The following is a 25,788-nucleotide window of genomic DNA, read 5'->3' on the forward strand; positions in this document are numbered from 1 at the left end:
GGTGGGCTTTTGTTTTGCGGCTAAACTGAGCCGGGGCCATCACCGGTCTATTTCCCTCTCTTGTTATTATGCGTCTGCCTCGAATGGAGCTTCTAGTCTCTGACTTGCTTTGATGCCCCTCTCCGTTGCGCTTTAAATAAGCCAAATATTTCTCTCTTTCCATTCTGTTTCTCTTATTTTCTTTCCCCCTTAGATAAGTCACATAACCTGTGAGGTTATGTTTTCTTATTTTTCTTTATTTTTATTTTTATTTTTTTGTTAATTTCTCTCTGTCACAACACTAATAATCCTTAGTGCTGCGGCGGCCGCGCAAAAAAAAACTTTTTGCCACCCTGTGATTCGTCTCTTTTCCCCCGAAGCAACTTCCACACCTTCTCAACTTCCACTACTGCTTTCACTCCTGGATTTTCACGTTTTTATAAAACCTCCACCCATTCGCTCGATTCAGTTGACTCATTGCCATTTATGTTTGGTTTTGTTCTGTCCCTCCCCCCCCATATTTTGTTGTGTTTGTGTTTCTGTTTCATCTCTTCTCTCTTTGTTCTGAACATTTTCCCGACTTAACGTCATAGAAGAATATACGGAAAGAGGTTTCTGTTTTCTGTCGATTCTTCTCCCCTTCATTGACGACTACGGCGCAGCCGCTTTTCGTTGCTCACCACTCAGCCAAGTTGGCGGGCGTTCAATCCTCTCAGTCTACTCCCCTTCACCCTCTTCTAGGCCCCAAGTTCCGGGTCTTTTCTGGGGGCGACACCAGACCCCCCTAACACGAGTCCTTGTCAACGCACCTTACTTTGGCGGGCAGACCTGTGTCGGTGATGCCAGACCCTTGCGAGGGGTCTGGCTGATGGATGGAGGAATAGTGCTTGTTCACCCCATCTCGTGAAAGAAAAGGGAACCCCAATTCCTTGAACGACAAGACAAATACGAAAAAGAAAGAAAAAAAAGAAGAGAGTCGGTCGAAGCAAACCACCTAAAAATCTTCAATTGATGGCTCGATATCACGCCTCGCGGAGAAACGACTAAAAAGTACTTAAAAAAGCAAAGGAAAAAGAAAAGAAAGACAAAAAAGGGGGAAATCAATTGAACCTACAAAATGACCGAGTCACCCAGATCCGAAAAGGACTTGTGCCTTACAAGGTTCAGCACACCGGTCCCCGAATTGGACGATCATCGGTTCCAGTTGGATGCTGCGCCGCACGCCGAACCCGGCCTGGACCATGCGTTGAGCAGACAAAATACCGCCCAGGGAGTTGGCCCCGAGGCAACTCCCCAGCGTCCGGATCTACTGCATGTTCAAGACGCGTTCCGCGAGCGAGGATCTATTTCTCGGGATTTCGAGCAAGCAATCGTGGACGACGACCGGTCAATCAAAGATGGTCTTGGGCGGCGCTTTTCCGTCGACCCAGCAGGGAATCTCCGTCCAGGACGTGCTTGGAGCCGCACACAACAGGACATTGCGAACATGTCGCGAGAATCATCCGTTTCGGCACGGTCAACTTCTCCTCCCAACTCCGTTGAAGCGTTCGCCGACCCGCGACGCCGCGAGCGTGCGAACACCCTAGAGAGCCATGTGGCTCCGGACTTGGAAGCTATACTCCAGCGCACCGTGTCTGGCGGCACTCACCCCCGTCGTCCGACGTTCAGCAATGCGAGTGCTGTCCGACCTCAACCAGGCGATATCCAGCTGGATCCCACAGAGGACACGTGCGTTCCCGTTCCGACCTATGAACAGCCCGGGCGGATTCCTGTCATTGATTACGAGGAATTGGAGGAATTCGTGGCTTTGAACAAGAAGACCAAGCCTGCGCAAACCAGGCGCAAGCACAGCCTGAGTTCCCAGAGCAAGAAGCCCCGTGTCTTTCACGACCTGCGCCCCGGCGCCAAACAGGATGAGAGCAAGCCCTCCTTGAGCATTGGCCGTTCCTCGTTCGAACTCGATGCCAAGGATGCTGAGAAGGTTACTGGAAAGCCCGTGAACGAGAATGAATTGGTTGAGAAGCTTCAAAACGAAAACGAGCCCAGTCGTTTCGGCTTTTTCTCGTCTGAGTCCCAGAGTACGGTCCACGCCGCGGAACTGGGGGACCTCGTTCTTCCGGGAGACACTTTCCGGGATCTCTTCCAACTAGGCCCCGAGGGTGGTGTGTGGTGGCTAGATGTTGTCAATCCTACCGAATCTGAAGTCCACGCTCTCTCCCGTGCATTCTCGATCCATCCGCTGACAACAGAGGACATCTTGACCCAGGAAGCCCGCGAGAAGGTTGAGCTTTTTAAGCAGTACTATTTCGTGTGTTTCCGGACATTTTATCAGATGGACAAAACGGACGACCAATTCATGGAGCCCGTCAACTTCTACATGGTGGTGTTCCGTGACGGCGTCATCTCCTTCTCTTTCACCGAAAACCCTCACTCTGCTAATGTCCGAAAGCGTATCGGGAGGCTTCGTGACTACGTGTCCCTCAGTAGCGACTGGATTTGCTATGCCATGATGTATGTCCTGCTTTTCCCCCTAACCGACATCTGATACTTGTTTATCTAACATCACTCTAGTGACGACATTGTGGATAGCTTTGGCCCTGTGATTCGGGAGATTGAAGTCGAGTCCGAGGCAATTGAAGATCTCGTGTTCATTGCGCGGGTCGATGATTTCGAGTCCTTCTTGCCTCGCATCGGTGGACTGCGGAAGAAGGTTATGAGCTTGATGCGCCTCCTGGGAGGTAAGGCCGATGTCATTCGAGGATTTTCTAAGCGCTGCAATGAGCAGTATTCGGTAACTCCGCGTGGAGACATTGGCCTGTACCTGGGTGACATTCAGGACCACGTCGTGACCATGATGTCCAATTTGGCCCATTTCGAAAAGATGCTCAGCCGTTCGCACACCAACTACCTCGCGCAACTCAACGTCACCAACCTGGTTTTGGGCAACCATGTCAACAAAGTCCTCAGCAAGGTAACCCTCATCGCGACCATGCTTGTCCCGATGAACCTGATTTGCGGTCTGTTTGGTATGAACGTTGAGGTGCCAGGGCAGCATGCTGAAGGACTTGGATGGTTCTTTGGCATTGTGGGAGTCATTGCAAGTGTGATCATCCTCAGCGGTCTTGCTGCTCGCTGGTATAGGCTTGTATAGCGCAGCGCAGGCTTTCCTTTTAAGGAACCCTGTTCGTATAATAATCCGTATATCTCACTAGCTATAGACTACACTAGTAATCTTGCATAGGCAGAAAACAAAAAAAAAAAAAAAAAAAAAAAAAAAACATAAAAGTTCTTGAGCGTTTTCAGACACTTTCCTGGGCCATATTGAATGATACTATTTATGGACCATTATAGGGCGACGTGTGGTTGGGCCACGATCCACCTGTGGCGCAGGTATCATCAACTAAAGCAGGCAACGCCAATCGAGTAAGTGACAATTTCAGTTTTGACCAGACTCCCAGAAATGCGACATTTAATTGAACCGATGTCAAAGAAGACCCTCTCTGGAACCTAACGAAGAATTTCCGCCGAATTTGGTCTGCTCATTCCCGATTTAACTTGCTTCTTCTTGGCTGTCGCTTCGCCGGTCCTCCATCGCAGCTCTCCCCTCACGTATTCGTCTACTTCGTCCATGCTCACGGTCCGCAATCGCCTCGCCGTTTAAACCGAAACGAAAATTTCCATGCGCCTATATAATCCCTCACTCCCGCAGTGCCGCTTTGCTGCAACTGTCAGCGCAACCTTCCTCGCCGCGTTCGCCCTCGCCGTCAGTGTTTCCGCCCCTCACGCCCATGCCAGCGACTTGGTGGTTCCTGAAAGCCAGAATAAGACCTTGATATTCAGTGATAATAGCGCACATATTCAGCTCGCGCTTGGGTCGCACAATGGTCTGGAGATCCGCGGGGATGAGGATACAGAGGCGTTGGGGTTAGATGTTGTTCGGAGAGCGCCTGCGGGGGATTCGGATTCTCTCGCGAATAATGAGTTCAAGTCGAATGATATCAAAATGGGGACAACGCAGTGGTATTACTTTGAGGCGGAGAAATACCGCGGCAAATCGAATGGCACTACGACTTTGTCTAGTCTACCGGCGAATGTTACGGGGAGTGACAATCAGATTAAGCAAGAACCTATCAGCGAAGGAGGCGATAATGCGGTTTATATCTCCTTGACTACCTGTCAAAAACCGGATCTCAATACGACAATTACAGGTGAAACCCCCGAACTGCCACAGTTGAGCATCCATGTTTCTCGCTCGACAGAGAAGCCAGCACCCGGTAACGACGATGACCATAAAACATCCGTGGATGGCTACTTGAACATGACATGGAAGAACGACGAGACCGTTTATATTGGGGTATCCGCACCGGATTCGAAGGATTATTCAGGGTCTTACTCGTATCAAATCGCGGCGTCTACGGATACATTCTTCCATCGCGTTAGCCTTGAGCCGAACCTGCTCTTTGTCGATACAGATGTGAACTCGGCGCTTTTTACAACAGGCAACCTGTCACTCTCCAACAGAACTCAAGAGAATTACGATGAGTGGATGAACCTGAAGAAACCTCCGTATACGATATTTGTCAACAACCGTAATGATACAGCCATAACGGGCCTGGAGCAATCTTATTGCGCCCTTCAGAAGAACGCACAGATTAAGGGAAATAATGTTGAAACGAACATGACGGATATAGGCCCCGGGAACCATCCCAAGGAGCTGCTCTACGCCAAGGGTCTAAACCAGAGTTCTACCTATTTGGCAATTCTAGCAATGGATGGAAACTCGACTGATTCTGGTAATAGAATTCTGGGGGGTGGTGGGAAGGTTTGGCAACCGAGACAGTTTACAACCAAAGCTGGTGAGAATTCGTTTGACACTCCGAAAATGTGCAAGTGCTGACCAAATAGATGGTAATTGCGCTATCATATTCGGTCTGTCCTTTTGTTCCGAAGTCGCATACGCCGTGCCGTCCAATCCGTCCATGAAGAAAGCAGATCTACAGAAAACATACGACGATTACGCCTCTTCGATGTGGAAAAACTTCACTTACTCGCTGCAGCAGGTCCAATGCAATGCATCCCGTTACAATAGGTACTCACTGGCCGTGGATTGCGACGACTGCTCTCAAGCGTACAAGGACTGGCTATGCTCAGTAACCATCCCCCGCTGCGAGGACTATTCTAGCGGCGACGATTTCCTGCGAGTTCGGAACGCCGGGCAAGACTTCATCAACGGCACTTCACTCGACCCGGAACATGCAGACCGCAAGACCTATATATCGAATCAATCACGTAACTTGATTATCGATAAGCAAATCAAACCGGGGCCATACAAGGAAATCCTCCCGTGCCAGGATGTTTGCCATAATTTGGTGAGGAGTTGCCCAGCGTCTCTCAAGTTCAGTTGCCCGCAGGGTCAGCAACTCGACGCTTCCTACGGCCGACGGAGTAACAATACTGTGGCGTGCAATTACATGGGAGCTGCATATTACATGAGTAGTGCGACGAGTATGTATGGGCGGTTATGGGTTATCTTGTACGCGTTGGGGGTGTTTTGGGCTTTGTCGTGGATTCAACTATAGTTGATTGCTTTTTCTCAGTATATTGGTTCCTGTTTATTACGAATGCCAGACGAGCAGCATGGATACGATACCCTTTTGCCAACAATGTTACAGTTGCCGCTGCCAATGGCTAACAATCCTGTTTTGTTTCATAGTTTCTTTTTCTTATGCCATTTACAGCCTTGTTTTATGCAGTCAGCAATGCACGATACTTGCCAGATCACACTGGACCCATGTCTCCTTTGCATATTATTTGTTGTCTTGTATGTCCTAGCCTGGAATGTTACATGGCCTCTCATGATCGCCTGGTTAATTTCCCGAGTACTCAAGGCATAAATAGCACACCGAATCCTTCTCTACTCCTGCATGTCTTCAACTATCAAGATGTCTATATAATACTTCATATATATACACCTCTCCAGTGTCCGGACTGCGCTCCATAAACAAACATCTCCAGCCATTGCAAAAATGGTTTTTCATCTGTTCTGGAGGACCGCACTCCATACCCTCGTTATGTGCGTCATTTAATCTTCAGAGGATTTGAAAAAGACAATCGAATCCTCGGAGAAGGACTAGCGGAACAACGACAAGCCATAATATGGCTACTGGTCATCCTTCGCAGATGCTTCAATTGTACATAATTTGAGATCGACGCCGTTATCAGAGTGCAGTTTACCAACGGAAGTAAAAGGACCTCGCGGTCGCGAGCAAATAAGCCAGCATCCTCGTCTTTTTACCTATTAACATGCCTGTTCCACCGTTTCTTCAGGGACTCTCGTTCATGGTTCGTGCCAGGCATATATGTCCTCTCCAAAACACGTTGTTCTAACTTATGATGTGATAAAGATACTCCGCAAAATGCCATGGTCCACCACGAGTGCACCAACGGAGGACTCAAGGACGTTTCATGGGATGCATTTGTGTCTATATATATACGACTTGTCTATCGACAAACGACCAGACCATTTCCTTCCGGCAGATTCTTTGTTTTGCGTCATGGGTTGTCCGTCGCCTATTTAGGGCGTTACTGCGGACGCAACAAGACAGACGAGGTATAACTTCATCGGATATTCCCACGATGTCCAACCGAATTGCAAGTCTTTGCAATTTCAACATCCACCACATACTTAAGTATGTCTCGATGTGGGCTGACATGCTCCCGTTGTATTTGCCCGCGTTTTCTTTATATATATGTTAAACCCCGATCTTGGGCTTCCACATGTTGCCCGGTTCTTTTATATATATACCAGCCTCGATCTCCGGGGCTCTGACAGCGGTCTATGGCCAATATGAAACGAGCGCACCATCTTCTATACACTATCGGTGGCCTGGCATACTATCCAATCTAGAGAGCATTGGATTTCCTGTATTGTCTGAGAGCCCTCAGACTGTACCTTCTCACTCAGGCTCGCTTGTGGCCCTGATGTGTGATGAGCTATAGGTAAGTAACCCTATTCCAGTGCAAATTAATTGATTTTCCTCTTTGTATACTTTGTTAACAATGTTTAGGATACTATGGGTCGAAAGCACGAAGAAACAATCCAACGCCACAAACCTATCAACATTCTCGAATCATTCATAACGTTCATGGGAGCAAGACGAGTCTGTGAATCGCCGTTGGAAAACGATGGTGACGACCAGCGATGTACGAGGGCTGTTGTTTGAGAAAATATTGCCATCCGAGAAGCGGCTTTCCTGTGACATGGGCAAGAATCAGCCAAAGGGAAAAGTATATTAGAGCTCTTGCAATGTTGTTGGCCATGCAGAATTGTGCCTCGGGTTCTAAGGACATTGAGGAGCAAATTGCGGCGGTTCTTAGACACAATCTCGCCCGCTGTGTATAGCTTAGTCGGTCAATGGGACGGACGACCCATTCTCATACGGATGCCATGTCGCTTATCCAGTCTACCCGCCACCTCGTCCATGGTAGACTTCCGAGATGGCTGTCCGGATCCAGGCGAACTTCTTCCAGTGAATATCATCTTTAGACGGTGTATACTCTGTACAATGAAGTATTGTATCATATGGATGTCATAAGAATACTTTAACTGGTCCTTATACAGACAGTCAGAATAGGTTTAGAATCGGACAGAATCCTTGCCATTGTCGCTGAGAAGACTGTCAAGTTTTGGAGGGCTTGGAAGTCGGCTTTTGTGCTTCAGGCCTAAGCTCGACACTTTTATGGTAGATTAGTATTAGTCTACAATGACATGTATGACTACAGATATCTTACAATGCTCCTCTGGCCATTCAGTTTTGATTCAACAGCCCTAGCGATGTAATATTCACCTAGTACTCCGTATCGCACTTCTCATTATGATGCATGCTGCCCAGAGCACTCCCCATGCAACTCATGAATCATATCCTCGTGCAACTCATGCATCGTATATTCATGTAACTCATGCCTTATATCCTCCACCCCAGCCGGTTTCTCATGCGCCATGCCATGTCCACCTAACTCCTGCGGACCCCGCACAGTATATCCCTCTGCTGCCAGTTCCGCCTTCTCCATGTTGGTATCGCCAGTCTTCTTCTGTCGACGCCGTCGCATAAACCAAAACGAAACGGCGGCTATGATACCAAGACCGCCCACGCCAGCACCCATGCCAATACCGGCCTTTGCACCGTCTGATAATGGGGTTGATATTCTTTGAAAGTTTTGGAGGTGTATTGCATCGGGGGTACCGCAGCAAGTTGTGTTCCTCGCACCACAGCACCATTCTTCTGAATCTGGTGTAGCATCACAGGAGGTCATTCGGACACTACCGGTGTCAGTTTCAATCTATACCGTGTTAGCCATAGATAAAGGTAATCGCAGCGGTGAAACAGCGTACTGCATCTGGACAAATATCCAAGCATCCTTCATCCCACCATGGGATTGTGCACAAATCCCGCCGATACTGTGTGATGTTGGCTATAGTCCCATTCATAAGTGTACCTTCTGCAGTATTTATACAGAGTCCATTCTGCAGGCAGTCGTCTATAGCGGAATAGCTGACATTGCCCTCTGGTGGATTTACGCGGCTGGTTGCGCAACACATCCTGGCATCGTGTCCAACTATGGCCGTGTTAAAGAAGGGACATTCTTGGTAATCGAGATCATTGGAGCTGCTGCCATTTCGGAAGTAGCAGACAGAGGTTACCGAAAGAGGATAGGCAAGCAGTGTGAGTGCGAACGCGATTTGTTCTCTCATGTTGTAGAATGGGGTTCAAACTTGAAGGTATTGATGAGTTTTGAGGAAAGAAAAGGGAATGAACAGAAGGCAACTAATCCGTGATGAAGGGAATAAGCATTGTCTTACCATTAGCTAAAATGACTGCACCTAAAAAAAGCAAAGAGACAAAGTAGGACTCGCACTGGGCTATAAGACATCTTACAACGAGTGTCGGCAACTTAATTCTCGGCATGCAGTAGTCCCTGTACAAGGGCTATATTGTTTGTTCTTGTTAGTCAAAGTTTTCTAGTCAAGGATGCCAGTAACCCTTTACCTGCGGAGTATGCATTCATTTAAAATGGCTTCTATTATTCTATATATCATGCTCCGTTAAAAGTATATCGCCCCAATTAGTCTAAGACATCACAATACCACATCCGTTCTCACCGGTGTCCAGACTCCCCAGGCAGCTCATGTCTTATATCCTCCACGCCAGCCGGCTTCTCATGCGCCATGCCACGCCCATCTAGCTCCCGTGGCCCCTGATCCTGTACTGCAGTAAAACCCTGATAAACAGGCCCTGTTGACATGACATCTGTCATATCGACATCACCAGTCGATTTTTGTCGACGCCGTCGCATAAACCAAAACGAAACGGCGGCTATGATAGCGATACTACCCACAGCAGCACCCACACCAATACCGGCTTTTGCGCCGTCTGAGAGACCCGCGGAGGAATTGTCAGCAGATGGAGAGCCTGATGGTGATGTTGAAGGTGTTGAAGTTGAAGAGCCGAAACTCGCCGCAATTGTGATTGCTTTGTCTGAATTACAGCATTCTGTGTTATTTATGCCACAGCACCAGGTTTCCGATGTTGGGGTGCCATCACAGGAGGTCATTCTGATAGTGCTGCTACCATTGCCCTCTCTCTTTTTCCAATGTTAGCCAACGGGAACACAGCATCGATCTTCGAACAGGAAAGGACTCCTCATACCGCATCATCTGTGCACACACTCAAACATCCATCACCCCAATTTGAACTCGTACAGGTATCACGCCAATATGTTGTTACTTTATTATTCGTGGCATTTACCCCTTGATTCATACAGAGGCCGTTTGAAAGGCAGGTATCCGCAGTGTTTCCTTTAGTAAAACTGCCCATTAACACGAAATGCATCTTCTCGTATCCCGAATAAGCAAAGCACCGGGCTAGTCCAAAAATAACCTTAGATACTTGTGCCAACGAATAAAATAGTGTCCACTGTTAATAACTGAGCGGATATAACCGCAAATCCAACTTTAATAACGCTAAAAACAGGTATTCATAATCAATGGCAATTGATAAGATGGCAACAATTCCAAGTGAAGAAGAATTCGGACCCTGATCAACAACCCTAGTTGCTCACCTTATTAACACGTCTATTATCACTCTATGTACTCATATACTCAACATCACCGTAGTCAATGATTAAGTGGATATAAATGCAAGCTTAACCTTAATACTACTAAAAAAACAGGGTCCAACAAAGGTACAACGTGTCATAGCTCATATGCTGTATCGTCGCTTTCCTTGGCGTAGGGTCCACATATGCTGTTATGCCTAACTTATTATCTGCACTTGGGATCATAGAATGATATGATATTTAGTGGAGATCCTTGAGCAAGCATATCAAAGCTTGTGAATATCTCGGGACCTTGACGGCTGTGCTACTTAATCGAACCCTAGCTAGCACGGATCACACTACAGAGTAGAACGACGGACACTTATACACAGTTAATGTCGACTTTTATTATCATATAGAGATTATATCCAACTCATTAAAATTGTAATCGTCATCATCCATAAAATCATCAATGTGCACTGTGTCCACCACCTGCCGACTCTCCAGGCAATTCATGCCTCACGTCCCCCGTCCCAGCTGGCTTCCTAGCCCTATTTCCAAGGCCATTCCCCTCCAACTCCTGGGGTGACTGCACCGTAGTGTGCGCCTGGTATGGAGGCGCTGGTACTTCTACTGCGGATCCCACCACCGCCATATCGGTATTAGTATTGACATTATCGTTAGCAGCAGCAGCATTCCTCCGTCTTCGCCGTATATACCAAAATGCAACCCCGGCTGCTATAATGGCGATAACGCCCACGGCGACACCCACGCCGATTCCCGCCTTTGCTCCATTCGAGAGACCAGGGCTAAGTACGGGCGGCAGTGGATCACCGAACGTGGCGGCAATGGGGATTGCGTCGCTGGTACCGCAACAGTCCGTGTTGTCTGTACCACAGCACCAGTATGATGAGTTCGGTTGCTGATTGCAGGAGGTCATTTGGATGTGTTTACTTTCATCTCCATCGTTCTTTTATTTCCACACTCTATGTTAGCATACAGGACATATATTTCTATCTCCATGCAGAATGCCATACCGAGGGTTTTGTACAAATTTTCAAGCACCCGTCACCCCATGCTTTTGTCGAGCACAGTGAACGCCAATATGATGTATACCTATTAAGGGACCCATCCGGATATGTGGAATCTTGAATATTTAAACAAAGCCCATTGTCAAGGCATGTATCATTGGTCTGATTATTGGAGCCGTTGCGGTTTGTGGCACAGCACATATTGATGTTGGCGTTGCCGGTGCTGTTGTAGTCACATTTTTTGTATTCGGATCCCCCCGGGTCTCCGTTTGGGTAAAAGCAGTCGGTGGTAGCCAAGGGTGGAAAGATAAGGAGAGTGAAAGTGAGAGTCATAACAAGACTAAGCAGGGAGATGGAGTCCTGTCGGTGTCCTCTCATATTGTAACTGTGGCCAAGCTAGACTTTTAGGCTTTGGGAATGTGAAAACCGGGGGAAAGGAAGAGAGTGAGACATAGAAGGATAAGAGGAGGAGGGGAATAAAAAGTTGACAATCTGTCGAGGGGCATGGCATAGAAAAGAGGGACACTGTAAGCAAGCCTCGTTCTACTGTCAGCATAAGCGATGCTGATCTGCTCTCGTATTGAGAAAAAGCAAAAGAGACATTGGGTTATAACAATAATATTACATGTTCGTGTCAACGAATAATAGCGGGATATCATGCAGGCAAAACCATAGACGCTATGCAAACACACAAGCAGGGCGACGTCATCAATCATAACAGCATAGAAATCACTTTCTCTTTGGCGTAGGAGTCCACATATTTTTTAAATTCGACGAAGATGAAGATGCCCGTGGCGTGTTTCCAACTCTTTGTAACAACTTTTGAGCAGCCGGAGTCAACATTTTCCCACCATCCCCAGAACTACCCGATGCAGGAGTGCGTAGACCATAATCCAGCCGTGGACTACTAGCAAACCGCGGGGTCACAGGGGATTTGATTGTGTTGGTTTTTTCTGCGCGTTTGGTCCGAGTAATCCGGTCGACCATGCGGTGGTGCAGATCTTCTCGTTTGCGGTTTTGGCGGATGTTGAATGGATTTGGCGTTGCGTCTCCTAATCCTAGTAGACTGAGGTCGTCCGAGTTGTCGTTATTTTCAAATCTTGATGTTGGATCCTCGGGTTCATCCTCGTCCACAAATGCATAACCGTTCACTCGCGGCGTCTCTCCACCAGTATAACTCCCCACTCCAGCTTCCGTCTCTGTAAACCGTGGCCGACCAGCAATAGCATCTTGGATGGCCGAGATCGCCGGAGAAGGAGGCGGTTGATTCCCCTCTTCAGCAGAAGATGTAGTAGGCAGCCTGGTATTCTGATACATAACCCGCTTAGGACCCGCCCGCGACGCAGCCTCCGCCTTCTGCTGACCCGTCTCATGCGTATCCTCAACCGACGACGGAAGAAACATTAACGAATTCTCCGGCTTCGCATCCCACGTATCCGGTTTCGCCGGTCGAGCATCAAGATTCGTCTTGATCTCTTTCCCAGCATCCTCCCCACCCGCTGTTATTGCCAATGTCGGATTCCCACCCTGCGCAGCAATCCGCTTATTCTCCATCGTGCGATGCGCAATCTGCCGCGCAGACGGAACCTTATTCTCATTCCAAATCCAGGCGTATTTATCGCGCTTTTTCGTATTCTGCCGGTCCATAAGCTTGTTGAACGACTCGTTATCCTCGCTGGTATATTTCGCCTGAAACGCGAGGAGACCCATATTCGATACATCGGGAATTTCTCTTCGCGGTTCCTGCGCTGTTGCAGCCGTCGATGCGGTGGTGGCCATCGACGCTACCGACATGGGCGTATCCCCTCCCCAACCCCTAGGCGTTTCTCCCCCGTCCACTGTAAACCGCGTTGTCGCATCACCTGCAACACTCCCCTCCCTGAACCTCGTAGCTGCCTTCCTCCCCTCCCCGGCACCATTTGTATTCACATAATCCGCAAGTTTCCTCTTCGTGCTCGCGATCCACGCTTTATCCTTCGACTCCAGCGCTTCCAGATACTCCTGCTTCAGCTGCGTCTCGAGTAAACCGGGGAAGAAATCGCGCGAAATAATCTCCGATAATGCGTTCGTGTAGATATCTTCGTCGAGGACGGTGGAGGGGCGTTTGATTCGTTTCGGGGGAGGAGGTGGTGGCATGAGTTGTTGTTCGGCATGGCGTTTTGTGAGTGCTTGGGAGGGTGTGTTTGCCATTGTGGAGGTGAGGAAACGACCGAAGATAATTAGAATTATTAAGGCATTAAGAGAGTATTAAAGAAGGTATCAAAACAGGGTGAAGAGTTGGTGACTGCGGAGGATGAAGTGGATGGACAAAGCAAAAGCAGTGGCGGCGGAGATGATCTAATCGTACCTCCTGCCTAAATAGTAACTACAAATACCCGAATATTTGATCAAAGTGCCAATATTACACTGTATCTATTCGCGTAATGTTTAATGCCTTGTGATTTATAGTGATAGTTATACTAGTATTCTTACTATCGAGAGCCTCACTGAAGCAAAGAAATCAGGTTAATCAACTTTAGAAGTACATACATACATGAATACATGTACAAAACACATATGTATATATAACATAAAACAAGACATAGCAGAAGACAGGCAATTGATGACTGTATAGTAGGAGAGGATAGGAAAGAATATCACCAAATACACTGCCTGTTCCAGGAACCAGCCCTGCAAGGCAAGCTCTATGTAATGGGAACGGGGAGAAAAGCAAGCATATACCAGGCAATTTCGAAGGTATCATCATAAAGAAAACACAGGTAGATCAAAACCACACCAGAGATGTATGCATGCATTTGGGCTATAGGAAACACGAGGAAAGAAACATAGGATAGAAAGAATGGTGTGATGAATCACAGGAATCACAAAAAGGAAATGTGTATATGAATGAAGGTTTGAGCAGGCCGGTCTTTTGCGACCACGCGCATATATAAATAAAGAAAAAGGAAAGGAAAACGAAGGCGTCAGGTGACATGGGTAGAGAAACGATTATAACCAATCCAAAATGCTTGAGTACATCCAAACAAAAAAGAAGCGCCGTCTAGCCGCATGAAGGGGTATAAAAGCGTGCAAAAAGACAAATGAACAATGAACAGATGTTGTCGATGTCGAGTTTTGAGTTGATTAGAATAAGAGGTTTATTTAGCAGAAGCAACGGGCGTCAAGGAAGCACTGTCCTTCTGGTCCTCTTCATCAGTAGACTCCGATACCACTGGTGGTCTTGCCGCTCGCAAAGACGAAGAGCGAGGAGGACGCGATGGACTAGAATGAATGTCTGGAGCAGGAGCGAGAAATGCCTTCCGAAGAGTTGGCGAACTCTGCTCTTCCTCAGGTCCACTGAAAGCATCCACTTCCTCGATTTCCTCGTCCTCAGCATCCTCTTCTTCCTCAATGATCTGGCTCTTCCGCGCGGTAGGCCGTGCGGCAGCAGCAGATTCTGGAACGATAGCACCACTCGGGAACTCAGTGCCAGCCATCCCACCAGACACCATGAGGTTGGCTGTGTGGACCATCGGACCCTTAAACGTAGACCGTTTCCGCCGGGCAAACACAAGACTTGATGAAGGGGAAGCAAGCAGCGGCGCCGGCGCCGCTTCGTTAAACATCGAGTGCATTCTTGGCGTGTCGTTCGAGTCCCGGAATCCATTATCATTAAGGTAATTATTATTATTTCCTCTTACGAGGCGAATATTGCTAGGGAATCGAGACGATGCACCCGGTGTCGTCGGGAGCACCTTGACAGACGCGTGGGGAGATTTGGCCGGGCGAGCTGTAGGTGTCGAGGCAGATGCGACGCTGTTTGACGAAACAGATGATGCCTTTGAGTGCGTATGAGCATGGTGAATGCTGCGGATGGAAGATATCGAGGACGAAGTGGATTTGCGACCTCGCAAGCCTGTTGAGGAGCGCCGGTAAGAGCCTCTAGGCGTAATCGGGGACGGTGACAACGAATTACGGTGACTGCGGTGACTGGTGCTAAGAGGTCGAGGCTGCCGGGGGAATGAATGACGGTGGTTCTGATACGACGCGCTGCTCGGAGCCAGGCTGCTGGCGTTCGATGCGCGCTTGATCTGAGTGGGCGTCGTCATTTCCTCAGGCGGCACAGCGGTAGGCGATGTTGCGGAGGCAGGTTTCTTGTTGGTTTCCTGGCTCTTGGCAGGACTCAGCTTGTCCGAAAAGAGCTTGCGATGATGTCCACCTGCTTGACCAGCGGCTTTTGCATGAGGTGACTTGGCTCTCTTTGCAGACTCCACGAACCAATGTTTCAATGAGGCCAATTGACTGATAATGGGATAGTTGTGACGACGGCCTGTGCGGCGCCGGAAAAGGCCCCCATTGTGCTGCATCAGTTCCGGCTGGGAAGCACTGACGTGCAACCTGCTCTGTCGTTGGCCTTGCTTGTCCTTGGGAGGCGGCATTGGGCGACGCCTAGTCGAACTGACGGAGCGAACGGAGACCTTATCGGCAGAAGGAGGAGGGGGAGTACCAAGATCAGTCGGTAGTGCAGGAGTGGGCTCGGGCAGACTAGGTAGTTCAGGCACAGCAAGTTGGGATGGAAGACTCCTTCTGTCCCTTCTCCCGCGGTCCTGAAGGGCAGTGCTTGAAGCTGGCTGTGGCTGACCCTCTTCATCGACTTCAACAAGCGCAGCAGATAGTCTTTCCAACCGACTGCTAGCAGCACTCAAACGGCGGATATTCTTGGCCTCTGCTTCGCGTTCTCGTCGCTTCCGCTCGCGCTTCTGTTCTTTTCGCTGCTCCTTTTCGATCAACAGCGCCCACCATCCAGCGAGCGGGTCGCATTTTTGGGCAAGCACACTTTCAATGACCTCATCGATGTTGACACCAGCACTTTTCATTCGCTGTAGAGTGGTCTTTTCCAACGGGGTGGTGAATGCGGAAGGTCGGGGAATCTTCAGAATCGCAAGTTGTTCGGGGGCGTGTTCGGAAAGGAAAGGATGTGCTAAGATTTCGCTCAGGCTCGGTCGGATAAGCGGGCGTTTGGACAGAAGCAGGTTGATGAGGGCTTTGGCGTCGTCGGGAAACTTTTCATTGAACGTCGGCTCCTCGGAGAGAATCCTGGCCTTGGTGACTTGGTCATCGTCCTCGTCGAACGGTAATTCTCCCGCAAGAAGCGCATATAGAATAATTCCCAAGCTCCAAACATCCACCTTCTCGCCGGCATACTTTTCGCCCTTGAGCATCTCGGGGGCGCTGTAGCAGATAGTACCACAGAAAGTCTGCAGATAGCTTGCCTTGCCCTCATATTCCCGCGTAAACCCAAAGTCACAAAGCTTGACATTCTCGTGCTTGTCAAGCAGGATGTTCTCTAGTTTGAGATCTCGATGGACGCATGACTTGCTGTGAACATATGCGACGGCGCCGACGAGCTGCGTGAATATTCTCTTGACCTTATCAACGGGCAACGGGCCATGGCGCAGAAGGTAATTGTAGAGTTCGTCACCCGGACAGTATTCCAACACCAACCAGACCAGCTTCTCCGTCACGACAACTTCATAAAGGCGAGCGATGTGGGGGTGGAGGAATTGGCGATGGTGATGGATTTCACGGACTAGATTGGTATCTTCGCGAGGCGACGACTTGAGCACGACCTATAGTAGAAACCTCCAGTCAGAACCTTAACCTAACACAGCATGTATGTGCGGAGCACGTACCTTGGATCCATTGGTGAGTTTGTGAGACGCGAGATAGACCTTGCCAAAGGAGCCCTTTCCGATTAACCTCCCCACAGTATAGTTTCCTACAGACTTGAGGTCCTTTGACGAGAACTCTCTGAAGACGAAGTCAACACCTTGAATATCACTGAGCAAACCGCGAAAGATGACTTACTGTAGGAGCTCATTATAGGAGTGGGCAAGCTGTGAACAACCGCGCGCAACGGCCCAACGTCAGCCAAGCGTTCATGCAAGATTGCGGATAAGGAAAGCAAGTAACTAAAGCATGGACTCGACCAGGGTTGTCTTCTCCGGATCCCAGACCAACGCAGTGGATGGAGATATGTAGAGGGGTGTGTGGTATTGAAAAGTGGCAATAGCCATTTCAGTTACCCCGGGGAACATGAACAGGTACGGACCTTTTCCTTTTGCTTTTGGGCTTGAACCTCCGCTCTTGTCCTGGCAGGCGGCATGTGTTAGGTGATTATCTCCGTCCGATTAACGATGAACAACGGACGATTGTAAGCGCGTGGGATCGTAGGAACGATAAGGAGGGACAGAAAGGTATTCGATTAATTGCGGGTGCCATCCAACCCCAGCGAAATGGATCGGATACTTATTCGGTCTATGGGGTATGGCGACGGAGGCGACACGGAGGACAACGAAACAAGGGAATCGGTCGAGTCGGACGCGATGCTCTTTGCGATATGTTTTGAAATAGACGGAGGCGACGGCAGAGACAATTCAATTCAGGAGTTGTTCTTGTCTTTTTTAATTTTTTTTTTTTTTTTTTTTTTTTTTGTAAAATCTGAGTTTCGCCGCAACGGGTGTTCGTTCGGGCAGGATGGGAGAGACCTTGGAACGGTGAGATCTCAAGAGGCGATACAAGAACCTGTATTGTTGTCGCTGAAAAGTCAGACAAAATGTTAGAGAGTGAGTGAAAAGAAAATAGAGAGTGAAAACAAGAAAAGATAACGAGGTTGGGAAAAATGTAAGAGGTTGAAGATGCAGTACTTTCTGGAGGCAAGAAGTTCAGGAGGAGGCGAGGAGGAATGACTGCCTCAGTCCAGGACAGCAAGTATCAAGGAAATGACAGGACACCACACTGAGAACAAACTACGTGCCGATAATAAGTAATTTTACCCATGCAATGAGATCATTTCAATCTATCTTCATTTATTTGCTTCTAATTCGCTTCTTTTGACCTTCTGAGCTCCCCGAACGTGGGCCGTTGATCCCGGGATTCCAACGGTTCCATACCTCGCATGGCGCGGAGTCTTTTCTTTTCAGAGATGTCAATGCTGATATTGGCATTGTATCTAATTCGCCTCAATCCTAATCAAATACTGTAATTGTCTCTCAAATGCGCTCTATAGTTACTGTATGCAAAAAGTACTTGCAGACTCTCGTGCCCCTGAGTATAAATTTAGATCGCTGGGCCGGCCCATCTTCATCTTCAGTCTAGCATCTCTAGCGTCTTCCGCGCACGTCACGGTCTGAGATACGGTCAACTCGGCAACCAGTTTAGGGATAGTATAAAACCAGAGCTCACGTCTGATACCGGATTGTCAATTAAAAGATTAAAGGATACCGCGGGTTCGACATACTCCATACAGTTAACCTACGCCTGCCACCAGGGCAAGGAATGAAGATGTTGGACTCCCCGGTGAGTGGTGCACATAGCCGGATCAACCGAATTTAACCCGGGCTCTCCTTCAAATGCCAGCGATACCAGTCCGAAGTACGAGTGTAGAAGATCTGTCCTGTCAATCACAACTCATCTGGAATAGACGGCGAGGGTGCTAGCTTACCTGGTGGTTCCCCAACTCCTTTCCCAAAACCGCCAATAAGATGTTGTGTCTTTTCGAGAAGATATCGCCGGTTACGAGCAGCATCAACCAGAGCTAAGCGGTCCAGCATCTTCAACGCATTAGTTTTATTCAGCCAATTCTGTAATAAGGACTTACTGCCAGAGTAGCCGCGTTCCAAAACGAATAACACGTATCAGCAGCCTTGTTACTCCGTCCATTAAACCCAGCCCATTGTAAGGACTCTTCCGTCGGCGGTTCTATCGGAGGCAATGCGTCCACCTTGCCATTGAGACGAAGCGCTTCGACCGCTTGAGAGAGATTTTCTTGTGCCTTGTCGGAACCAGTTGGTTGCTCTTCGTCGTCTTCACCAAGGTCAGATGTCTGTCTCGAGACTAGCCACCAGATCAGCGATTCGAATTCCTCAGAGCCAGGCGTGAGAACTGGTGCTGGCTTATCGGCCTTCAAAAACGTTAAAGCACCGATAGCGCAATAGGTCAAGCCCGCTAGAATTGTAAGCAAACAGCCTTAATCAGAAGGAAGAAGGCATACCATGAGACTCGCAAAAAGGCGCCTCTGACATGCCACCATCATATGTCTGACAAGCTTCAATAAAAGCCACCAACCGGGGCACATCAATATCCTTCACACCCTCAAGACCCTGCCCCCGTTTCCCTTGGAGGATATACCGCGTTCCCGCCGCAAAACAACAGAACCGCAAGTCCCTCCCACCCTCAATCTCCCCATCCGGCCCAACAATATCCCCAAAGCTCCCATCCTCACGCTGCAATCGCGGCAGCCATTGTAAACACTCGACCCGCTTAACCCGCGACAAATCATCCCCTAAAACAATCAAGAGCACTAACGCAAAGAATGTCGAGGGGATACTCGCCGGATCCCAGGACGCATTCTCAGGTGTCCGTCTTTCGATCCCGAAGTCCGTTCCGGTAAAGCCTCGAAAGCCTCCGGTTGGCACCTGGCAGTGGTAGATCCATTCGATGTAGCCCTGTCGCTCTTCGGGGGTGGTTTCGTCGTGAAGGGCGCCGAGGATGTCTAGGCCTGCGATCGTGAAGAAGGCGAGGAGCATGCGATTGGAGTCATTGCCGGTGTAGAGGTCTGGGAGGAAGGTTTTGAGGCATCGGCGGTAGTATTTGATGTGGCGGTCTTTGTTGAAGACGGCCGACATTTTGTCTATTGGGGCAATATCAGTTCACGATTATTTTCGTACAGGTTCATAAGATTAATCGCAATATATAGTATCAAAGATGCCGTTGTCCTGAGGGGCTGAATGGGAATGAGTTGCGATAACTGACCATCGGAGTTAAGCACTAACCCCACATGAAAACACGGAGCTTCTTCTAGCCAAGTACATCTCTTCGTCCCAGACCACCACTTCCAATCCTTCAATTTATTTCACAATATCGTCTTAACATGAGCCGACAATGGCTCTTTTATCATCAAAGACCCTCATTCAAGGACACGCTCTGTTCCTTTTCCTCCTCGCCGTGTACCTCACCAAATCCCCGAATGTCATCATCGAGTCTGATCTCGTGTTTATGCTGGGAGAGCTCCTGCACATAGTTCGTTTCCCTACAATACAATCCACCCCTAAACAATACAAGAAAATCCTAACAAAATTACAACAGGATGCAGCACCCAGCTTCTCCCGCCCCCAATCCCCCTTCGCCCTCTGCGGTATCCTCCTCGTAGCCGACGCCCTCGTCGACCTCGTCCTCATCACCAAAATCCCGACAATCAACGAAATCATCGCCACCGCAGAAGCATCCCGCTACCAATCCTCCGTGACAACCCCGGGCGTGATGCGCGCAAACCCGTTCGTCACGCGTCTGGCCACACTATACAGTGAGATTTGGACGTTGCTGTCTGCTTCGCGGTTCTGTTTGTTCTTTGCGGTGTCGTTTTTCGTTTATCAGAGTAATCCGGTGGCTTGGGGTGTTGAGACTGGGTCTGGGCTGGATCAATTGAAGAATCGGGTGATTTTTACGTATGGGTTTATGGAGATGATGTTTTGGCTTTGGGTATGTTCTCTTGCTTTTCTTGGGGAGGGTAATGCTGACATTCTAGATTTACCTCACTCTCCGGGAGGAACGACAGGAATTGGTTTCTCGATTTGTGGAGCATGATGAATAGACTGGGTACTTTTATACTGATTAATAGAGCCATAGAATTACTCGATTTTAATACATTCCTACGGTCCCAACCACTGAATGATTTGAGTAATGACTGAATTATGGGTATTAAAATTATGCTAGATCGACCCTAAGTTCATGATATCGTCGAAAAGAATCCATCCATCCTTCGCCGTCCGTCCGTCCGTCTAATTCCAAATCCAGATCAAATTTATGCCAGGAACGCAAAAGCAGCAGCACCAACAGCCGCAATGATCGAAGCATCCTTGTTGTAAACAAGCGCAGCACCACCAGTCTCAGTGGCAGAGGCCGAGCTGCTCGAGCTGCTGCTGGACGAGGTAGAAGACGCAGAAGAAGAGTCGGACGAGGCAGTGGACGAAGACGAAGAGCCAGAGGTGGAGCTGGCGCTGGCAGCGCAGGTAGCGGTCTTGGGCAGGCCGTCAACGCCGACACCGCTGCAGAGCTTCTCAGTGAACTCCACGGCGTTCTTGGCGTCGTCCTCATCGCACTCCTTGGATATACAGCAGGCGGTGTCGGCGACGTAGGTAGGGTCTTCGCAGGCGCACTTGGCGTCGAGCTTGCCGCAGTGGTCGGGGGGAGTACCGAGGCCGCATTTCGCCTGATTTACACGTTAGTATGGTTCAGCGATGGGAATGGATAACATGACATACGGCGCAAGTAGGAATGTCCTTCAAGCTGATCTCGGCAGCAGCAGCAGTGGCTGCGAGGAAGAGAGAGACGTAGGCGAACTTCATTTTGATGGTTGTGGTAAGAAAGAGTGACCGGATGGACTGGATGAAGGAATGGCAGGGTGATCTAGCAGGGAGAGACTGAGAGAGAGAGAGAGAGAGAGAGCGTGTGTGTAGAAGGGAATGATTGACGAGTGGACGCCGTGAATTATATAGGTGACAACGGTAGTGAGCGCGATTTGACAGACACATCCATCCCCTATGAGGAGAAGCAACCCCAACACAATTGCCTCATTAACTCAAATAAACATATTGGACTCGGAACCACGGGGCTGGCTCAAAACCCCACGATGGGCGATCAGCGCTACCGAATCGGGTAAAAGATGAAGATATTCTCATTTCAATAAACTCAGCGATGGAGACGGTTTCTCATAGTCTGTACTCTGTAGTACCAAAGGACAGCCCCTGAACTGCCATGACTCGGGGCATTCTACTGATCTTTTCTCTTTCAAGTAACACGCTTACCATAGGTTTTCTCAACACGGGGAACTTTGTCTGTGCTTCTGGACCGACCCTTTGAGCCTATCGGCTATGGGCAGTCTATGTACCGGCTCGACTCCAATTCTGTTGTAAGGAGTACTCTGTAGGTACCTTCGTTCCTAAAGTATGTATGTTAGCGGCAAGGATTGCACTCCAAAACGAGCATTGTCTCTAACGGTCTCCAATAGTTCCCGTAAAGCGTATCCGGCGTGTTTTCCGTGGTCGCAACAGAGGGGTTAAGAGGAAATAGTGAAAAGTCTCTATTGTGAGGAGAACTGCCAAGACGCACAGTACCATACGAGTCATTTTATTTGCTGTACGTGCTTATCCATATGGCTGCAGACTCCAACTCGCCGTCGCAGATCGTCCGGGCGTGGCTCGGCGCATTAGGGGTGTCCTTATGTGTGGCTTATGTCTTGTTCGTAAGCTAAAGGTACCTTTAAGATAGGTGAGAATAATGAAGTGAAAAGACATTCAATGTCATTCTGATGTTCTGTTTGACATCTGGTAGATCACCCGTTGGACGTACAGTGCATAGTATGGGTGACAGAGGAGGTGCTACCTATTGGGGTTATGGCACCGAGTGAGTCGGTCCACGGAGATCTCTAGACTATCCAATCGACTTGGATACTGTACTCCGGCGTAGTACTACATATGACAGCCTCATATATCCTTGTATAGTCTACTACACGGAACATTATCCTCGACTATGTAATCATGGATGTACAACCGACCGATTACTACCGAAACCTGCCAGGGCACTGCATAAGTTTCCGAAAACGGAAATGCAGCATGGATGCAACTGAGCATCCTGAGTGTAATGCATTTTTCACTTCTTCACTTCTTCTCTCTCTATCCCTACTGCTGTTTCTATTTTATCGTGACATCATGAGAAATCGCATTCGCCGACCGGGTGACATCATGGCCTGGGCACCAAGGCAGTAAGCTTCCGGACTTCCATCCCAGCGGCCCTTCATCATCTTCTTCCCTTGGTCTTACCCCTCCTTCCTTCTTTTCCTTTTCTTCTCTCCTTTCTTCTCTTTCTCTTGCTCGCTTGATCGTGTCGCAATTCCCATCTATCGCCATGGCAAGTGAGTCCGCCGGAGCTGCCGTGGCTTCCCAGCACGCCTCGATACCTCGTTCCCGGTCGACTCGTCTGGCAGACCAGGGTGAGTGTCTCCTTGTCGTGGTCGTGGTTTCATTGTTGCCTCTACAGCGGTGTAAAGACCATAATTGAGAATCCAGAACTAACGCACGGTTCATCGCGCGATCAGCCGCCTCTGCTGCACTATACGTGACCCACCCAGATCGTCGATTATCAGTTCGCGAACCTGCCACGGCCAATACCCAGCTGTTCCGTGAGCATTGCCCTACAATTGCATATCCAATGCGAGTATTGACCGTTTGTGTCGCTAGGTGATTCAACCGGACATCTCGATCTCAGCAGCGCGTCTGCTTCAGCTGCCATCCTCGCCCACACGAGAAGTAAACCGTTCGAAGTCTGGAGACCGACTGCGCAGCCCGCTGCGGAAAAGGCTGCCTACCATGCCCGCGACTACCGTGCTCCTGAAGCCATCTATGTGGCCAAAGCGACCCCAGAAGGACACAAGGCCGCGACATCAGCCATCAGAGACCGTCGATCGATTACGAGCATCCCTGCAACGCCTGCCGGTGTGAATCTGGATCTTCCCGAAGCTGAGCGCACGGCCGGTCTACAGAGACGAGCGAGCGAACGGGAAAAGGCACGCCTAGCCGCGACAGGGGCATACAATATGAGCAGGAGACGAGCCAGCACGACCCCGACTAAACCCGTCGTCCCAGAAAGCCAACCTCTTGCAGCCTCGGCAGCTGGTGCATCACATGGAACGGTCCAGGATCCTAGTGCAATCAACCCATTGGAGGACTTGGACGCTACCAATGAAGCGAGTAGGCTTACGCACTTGACCAACACCGACGCCCAGCTATACGGCTCGCGTCCACGCTTCCCTGACGACCCGGAGGAATTGAGAAGAAGAAATGTGCAGCGAGCTGCGGTGGTTTCCATGTCACGCGACATGTACAATATTATTGAGTCAAAGGAAGAACAACCGGGTACGGCTGCATATGCGGCTCAGATAACACAAGGTCGCGCACGCTCGCAGAAGTCGCTTCAGCAAGATGGCAACATAAACCAGGCAGTGCAACAAGCACTCAATATACAAGGTGTCGCACACAAACGAGCCCAGGAGAAATTGGCCATGATGCACGACGAGAATGCCGCCTTCCAGGAATATTACGGCACGACTCAGCCCCCACGTCCCACCTTGAGCGTTCTTCGAAGAAGAGCGTCCAGTGACACGGACATGGAGCAATCCAAGGAAATCCGGTACCAGATGTCATCGTTGCGGACCAAGCTGGACGCGGTGGATGAGAAGCGTGAGAATGATCGTTCTCAGCTCATGGAAGCTGCCAGGAGAAACGTGGACGCCGCAATCCAAGACATGGACCAGTGGGTCTATACCTCGACTGGTCGAGCGCCACCATCTGTGTGGGAGAAATACGAAGAAGCGGCCGAGGAGCGCCTAAAGGAAGAGCAGCAACAGCAAGCTCAAGCGGAATATCCCGATCGAGTTAACATCGGTACGCAACGGTACATGGACATGGCCGATGTTGAAGCCGTTGCCCGGTCTCGGGTTCAGCCTACTCTGGACGAAATTCACGACCACGCAGAGAAACAGAGAGCCAAGGAGATGGACGAGCGTCTAGATGCGGAGCAGAGGCAAAGGCGTGAAGCTACCGAGCGTCAGAGGGAGGCTGAACTGAAGACTGAGGAGAAGCGGATGAGAGGTAAGTTATTTTTCTTATGAGATGATAGAATCGATCTAACCCTACTAGAATCCCTGAAGAAAGAACCCAAGAGTAAAAGGTCGAAGAGAGGGCGTGCCCAAGAGCCTCCCGCTGAAAAGGCAGAAACCACCGGGGCTATAGGAGCCGGAACTGGAGTTAGCACCGGTGCTGGTGCTGGTGCAGGAGCTGCAGAAGCTGAACCAGAAGCACCTGCCGACACCACGACGTCAGGAGAAGATTTGCCAGAGATGTTTCGATCCCAGACCGCTGAAGGAGAAAACGGACTCGTGGTGCCTAGCGCTGCACCGGAAGAAGCACAGCCGCGCAGGTCTGAATCAAAATTGAAAAGCTGGTTCCGTGGCCGACGTCGCACAGGCCGTGGATCCCGGGGTGGACGGGCAACCGAAGCAGCCAAGGAACAACCCCAGAAAGAAACAAGCACAATACCCGCCACTGGCGCCGGCGCCGGCGCCGGCACTGCTGAAGCAGCCGAAGGAACTGAAAGCGCTGAAGAAGTGGAGGTTACAGGTGGTAGGGAGCGTTCCCGAAGTGCAGCACTCAGTTCGCACCCGATTACTGGTGATGAATTAAACGAGATGCAGCGTCGACGGTCTTCCGTGCTCAGCGCCGATGACGAAGCTCCGCGACGGCCGCCTACAAAAGAGAATGGGAATGGAAACCGACGATCCTCCTGGTTCCGGAACAGCCTGATGAAGTCCTTCTCACGGAATAGCGAGTCCAAGACGAATGGCAACGGCGTCGCGGCCGCAGGAGCAACATCAAGAAAAGGCTCAAAGAACTCCGAGGTAGCCGAACCTTCCAACGCTCGACAAGCTTCAACTGCAGACCGGGGCGAACTTCGCGAAAGTGCCGCCGAGCAAGGCTTGCCTGCACCACCTGCCATTGGCAAGGAGGCGAGTAATAGCACTGCTCGGGAGTCACGATTTTCAGAAGATCTGTAATTAATCTATCTATTTTTTTTTTTTTTTTTTTTTTTT

The 25,788-nt window shown here is 49.5% G+C and overlaps 10 protein-coding genes across 10 annotated transcripts; 3 read left to right on the top strand and 7 right to left on the bottom strand.

Moving 5' to 3' along the window:
* Positions 1-1,096: 1,096 nt before the first annotated feature.
* ASPGLDRAFT_21621 (magnesium transporter CorA family protein) lies at positions 1,097-5,980 on the top strand (the record flags this gene model as incomplete). The annotated part of the gene is made up of 7 exons (XM_022543114.1): positions 1,097-2,490; positions 2,551-3,124; positions 3,331-3,402; positions 3,689-4,835; positions 4,885-5,484; positions 5,718-5,800; positions 5,960-5,980. 7 exons carry the CDS (start codon positions 1,097-1,099, stop codon positions 5,978-5,980), a joined length of 3,891 nt encoding a protein of 1,296 aa, XP_022406187.1.
* Positions 5,981-7,772: 1,792 nt separating this feature from the next.
* On the bottom strand, positions 7,773-8,852 carry ASPGLDRAFT_78661 (uncharacterized protein). Its single transcript, XM_022549975.1, has 2 exons — positions 8,372-8,852; positions 7,773-8,319 (listed from the first exon to the last, which is right to left on the bottom strand). Exons 1-2 carry the CDS (start codon positions 8,729-8,731, stop codon positions 7,852-7,854), a joined length of 828 nt encoding a protein of 275 aa, XP_022406188.1. The 5' UTR covers positions 8,732-8,852; the 3' UTR covers positions 7,773-7,851.
* A 226-nt stretch (positions 8,853-9,078) lies between these two features.
* ASPGLDRAFT_41555 (EGFR-like transmembrane domain-containing protein) lies at positions 9,079-9,598 on the bottom strand. Its single transcript, XM_022545434.1, has one exon. It carries the CDS (start codon positions 9,589-9,591, stop codon positions 9,136-9,138), a length of 456 nt encoding a protein of 151 aa, XP_022406189.1. The 5' UTR covers positions 9,592-9,598; the 3' UTR covers positions 9,079-9,135.
* An 858-nt stretch (positions 9,599-10,456) lies between these two features.
* ASPGLDRAFT_257744 (uncharacterized protein) lies at positions 10,457-11,868 on the bottom strand. The gene is made up of 2 exons (XM_022543507.1): positions 11,112-11,868; positions 10,457-11,044 (listed from the first exon to the last, which is right to left on the bottom strand). The coding sequence occupies exons 1-2, from the start codon at positions 11,481-11,483 to the stop codon at positions 10,544-10,546; spliced, it is 873 nt and encodes a 290-aa protein (XP_022406190.1). The 5' UTR covers positions 11,484-11,868; the 3' UTR covers positions 10,457-10,543.
* ASPGLDRAFT_41557 (splicing factor ESS-2 family protein) lies at positions 11,708-13,097 on the bottom strand. The gene has a single exon (XM_022545435.1). It carries the CDS (start codon positions 12,897-12,899, stop codon positions 11,835-11,837), a length of 1,065 nt encoding a protein of 354 aa, XP_022406191.1. The 5' UTR covers positions 12,900-13,097; the 3' UTR covers positions 11,708-11,834.
* Positions 13,098-14,242: 1,145 nt separating this feature from the next.
* Positions 14,243-16,965, bottom strand: ASPGLDRAFT_21626 (non-specific serine/threonine protein kinase; the record flags this gene model as incomplete). The annotated part of the gene is made up of 3 exons (XM_022543116.1): positions 14,243-16,714; positions 16,778-16,914; positions 16,953-16,965. The coding sequence occupies 3 exons, from the start codon at positions 16,963-16,965 to the stop codon at positions 14,243-14,245; spliced, it is 2,622 nt and encodes an 873-aa protein (XP_022406192.1).
* Positions 16,966-18,398: 1,433 nt separating this feature from the next.
* cdc43 (protein geranylgeranyltransferase type I subunit CDC43) lies at positions 18,399-19,771 on the bottom strand (the record flags this gene model as incomplete). The annotated part of the gene is made up of 4 exons (XM_022539738.1): positions 18,399-18,535; positions 18,589-18,697; positions 18,745-19,091; positions 19,138-19,771. The coding sequence occupies 4 exons, from the start codon at positions 19,769-19,771 to the stop codon at positions 18,399-18,401; spliced, it is 1,227 nt and encodes a 408-aa protein (XP_022406193.1).
* A 196-nt stretch (positions 19,772-19,967) lies between these two features.
* Positions 19,968-20,808, top strand: ASPGLDRAFT_41562 (uncharacterized protein). Its single transcript, XM_022545436.1, has 3 exons — positions 19,968-20,165; positions 20,232-20,624; positions 20,671-20,808. The coding sequence occupies exons 1-3, from the start codon at positions 20,028-20,030 to the stop codon at positions 20,734-20,736; spliced, it is 597 nt and encodes a 198-aa protein (XP_022406194.1). The 5' UTR covers positions 19,968-20,027; the 3' UTR covers positions 20,737-20,808.
* Positions 20,809-20,946: 138 nt separating this feature from the next.
* ASPGLDRAFT_31220 (CFEM domain-containing protein) lies at positions 20,947-21,490 on the bottom strand (the record flags this gene model as incomplete). Its single annotated transcript, XM_022544026.1, has 2 exons — positions 20,947-21,354; positions 21,407-21,490. The coding sequence occupies 2 exons, from the start codon at positions 21,488-21,490 to the stop codon at positions 20,947-20,949; spliced, it is 492 nt and encodes a 163-aa protein (XP_022406195.1).
* A 1,550-nt stretch (positions 21,491-23,040) lies between these two features.
* ASPGLDRAFT_41564 (uncharacterized protein) lies at positions 23,041-25,754 on the top strand (the record flags this gene model as incomplete). Its single annotated transcript, XM_022545437.1, has 4 exons — positions 23,041-23,133; positions 23,239-23,322; positions 23,381-24,790; positions 24,839-25,754. The coding sequence occupies exons 1-4, from the start codon at positions 23,049-23,051 to the stop codon at positions 25,750-25,752; spliced, it is 2,493 nt and encodes an 830-aa protein (XP_022406196.1). The 5' UTR covers positions 23,041-23,048.
* Between the last annotated feature and the right edge of the window lie 34 nt (positions 25,755-25,788).

Source organism: Aspergillus glaucus, assembly GCF_001890805.1.
Source record: "Aspergillus glaucus CBS 516.65 unplaced genomic scaffold ASPGLscaffold_1, whole genome shotgun sequence".
Lineage (NCBI taxonomy): Eukaryota > Fungi > Ascomycota > Eurotiomycetes > Eurotiales > Aspergillaceae > Aspergillus > Aspergillus glaucus.

Bases quoted from the DNA above. Each gene is read 5' to 3' on its own strand.
- ASPGLDRAFT_78661 (XM_022549975.1), bottom strand. From the start codon at position 8,731: ATGAGAGAACAAATCGCGTTCGCACTCACACTGCTTGCCTATCCTCTT. The intron at 8,320-8,371 runs GTACGCTGTTTC...AACACGGTATAG, and splicing joins TGGATATTTGTCCAGATGCA to ATTGAAACTGACACCGGTAG.
- ASPGLDRAFT_41555 (XM_022545434.1), bottom strand. From the start codon at position 9,591: ATGACCTCCTGTGATGGCACCCCAACATCGGAAACCTGGTGCTGTGGC.
- ASPGLDRAFT_257744 (XM_022543507.1), bottom strand. From the start codon at position 11,483: ATGAGAGGACACCGACAGGACTCCATCTCCCTGCTTAGTCTTGTTATG. The intron at 11,045-11,111 runs GTATGGCATTCT...TGGAAATAAAAG, and splicing joins AAATTTGTACAAAACCCTCG to AACGATGGAGATGAAAGTAA.
- ASPGLDRAFT_41557 (XM_022545435.1), bottom strand. From the start codon at position 12,899: ATGTCGGTAGCGTCGATGGCCACCACCGCATCGACGGCTGCAACAGCG.
- ASPGLDRAFT_41562 (XM_022545436.1), top strand. From the start codon at position 20,028: ATGGCTCTTTTATCATCAAAGACCCTCATTCAAGGACACGCTCTGTTC. The intron at 20,166-20,231 runs GTTCGTTTCCCT...AAATTACAACAG, and splicing joins TGGGAGAGCTCCTGCACATA to GATGCAGCACCCAGCTTCTC. The intron at 20,625-20,670 runs GTATGTTCTCTT...CTGACATTCTAG, and splicing joins AGATGATGTTTTGGCTTTGG to ATTTACCTCACTCTCCGGGA.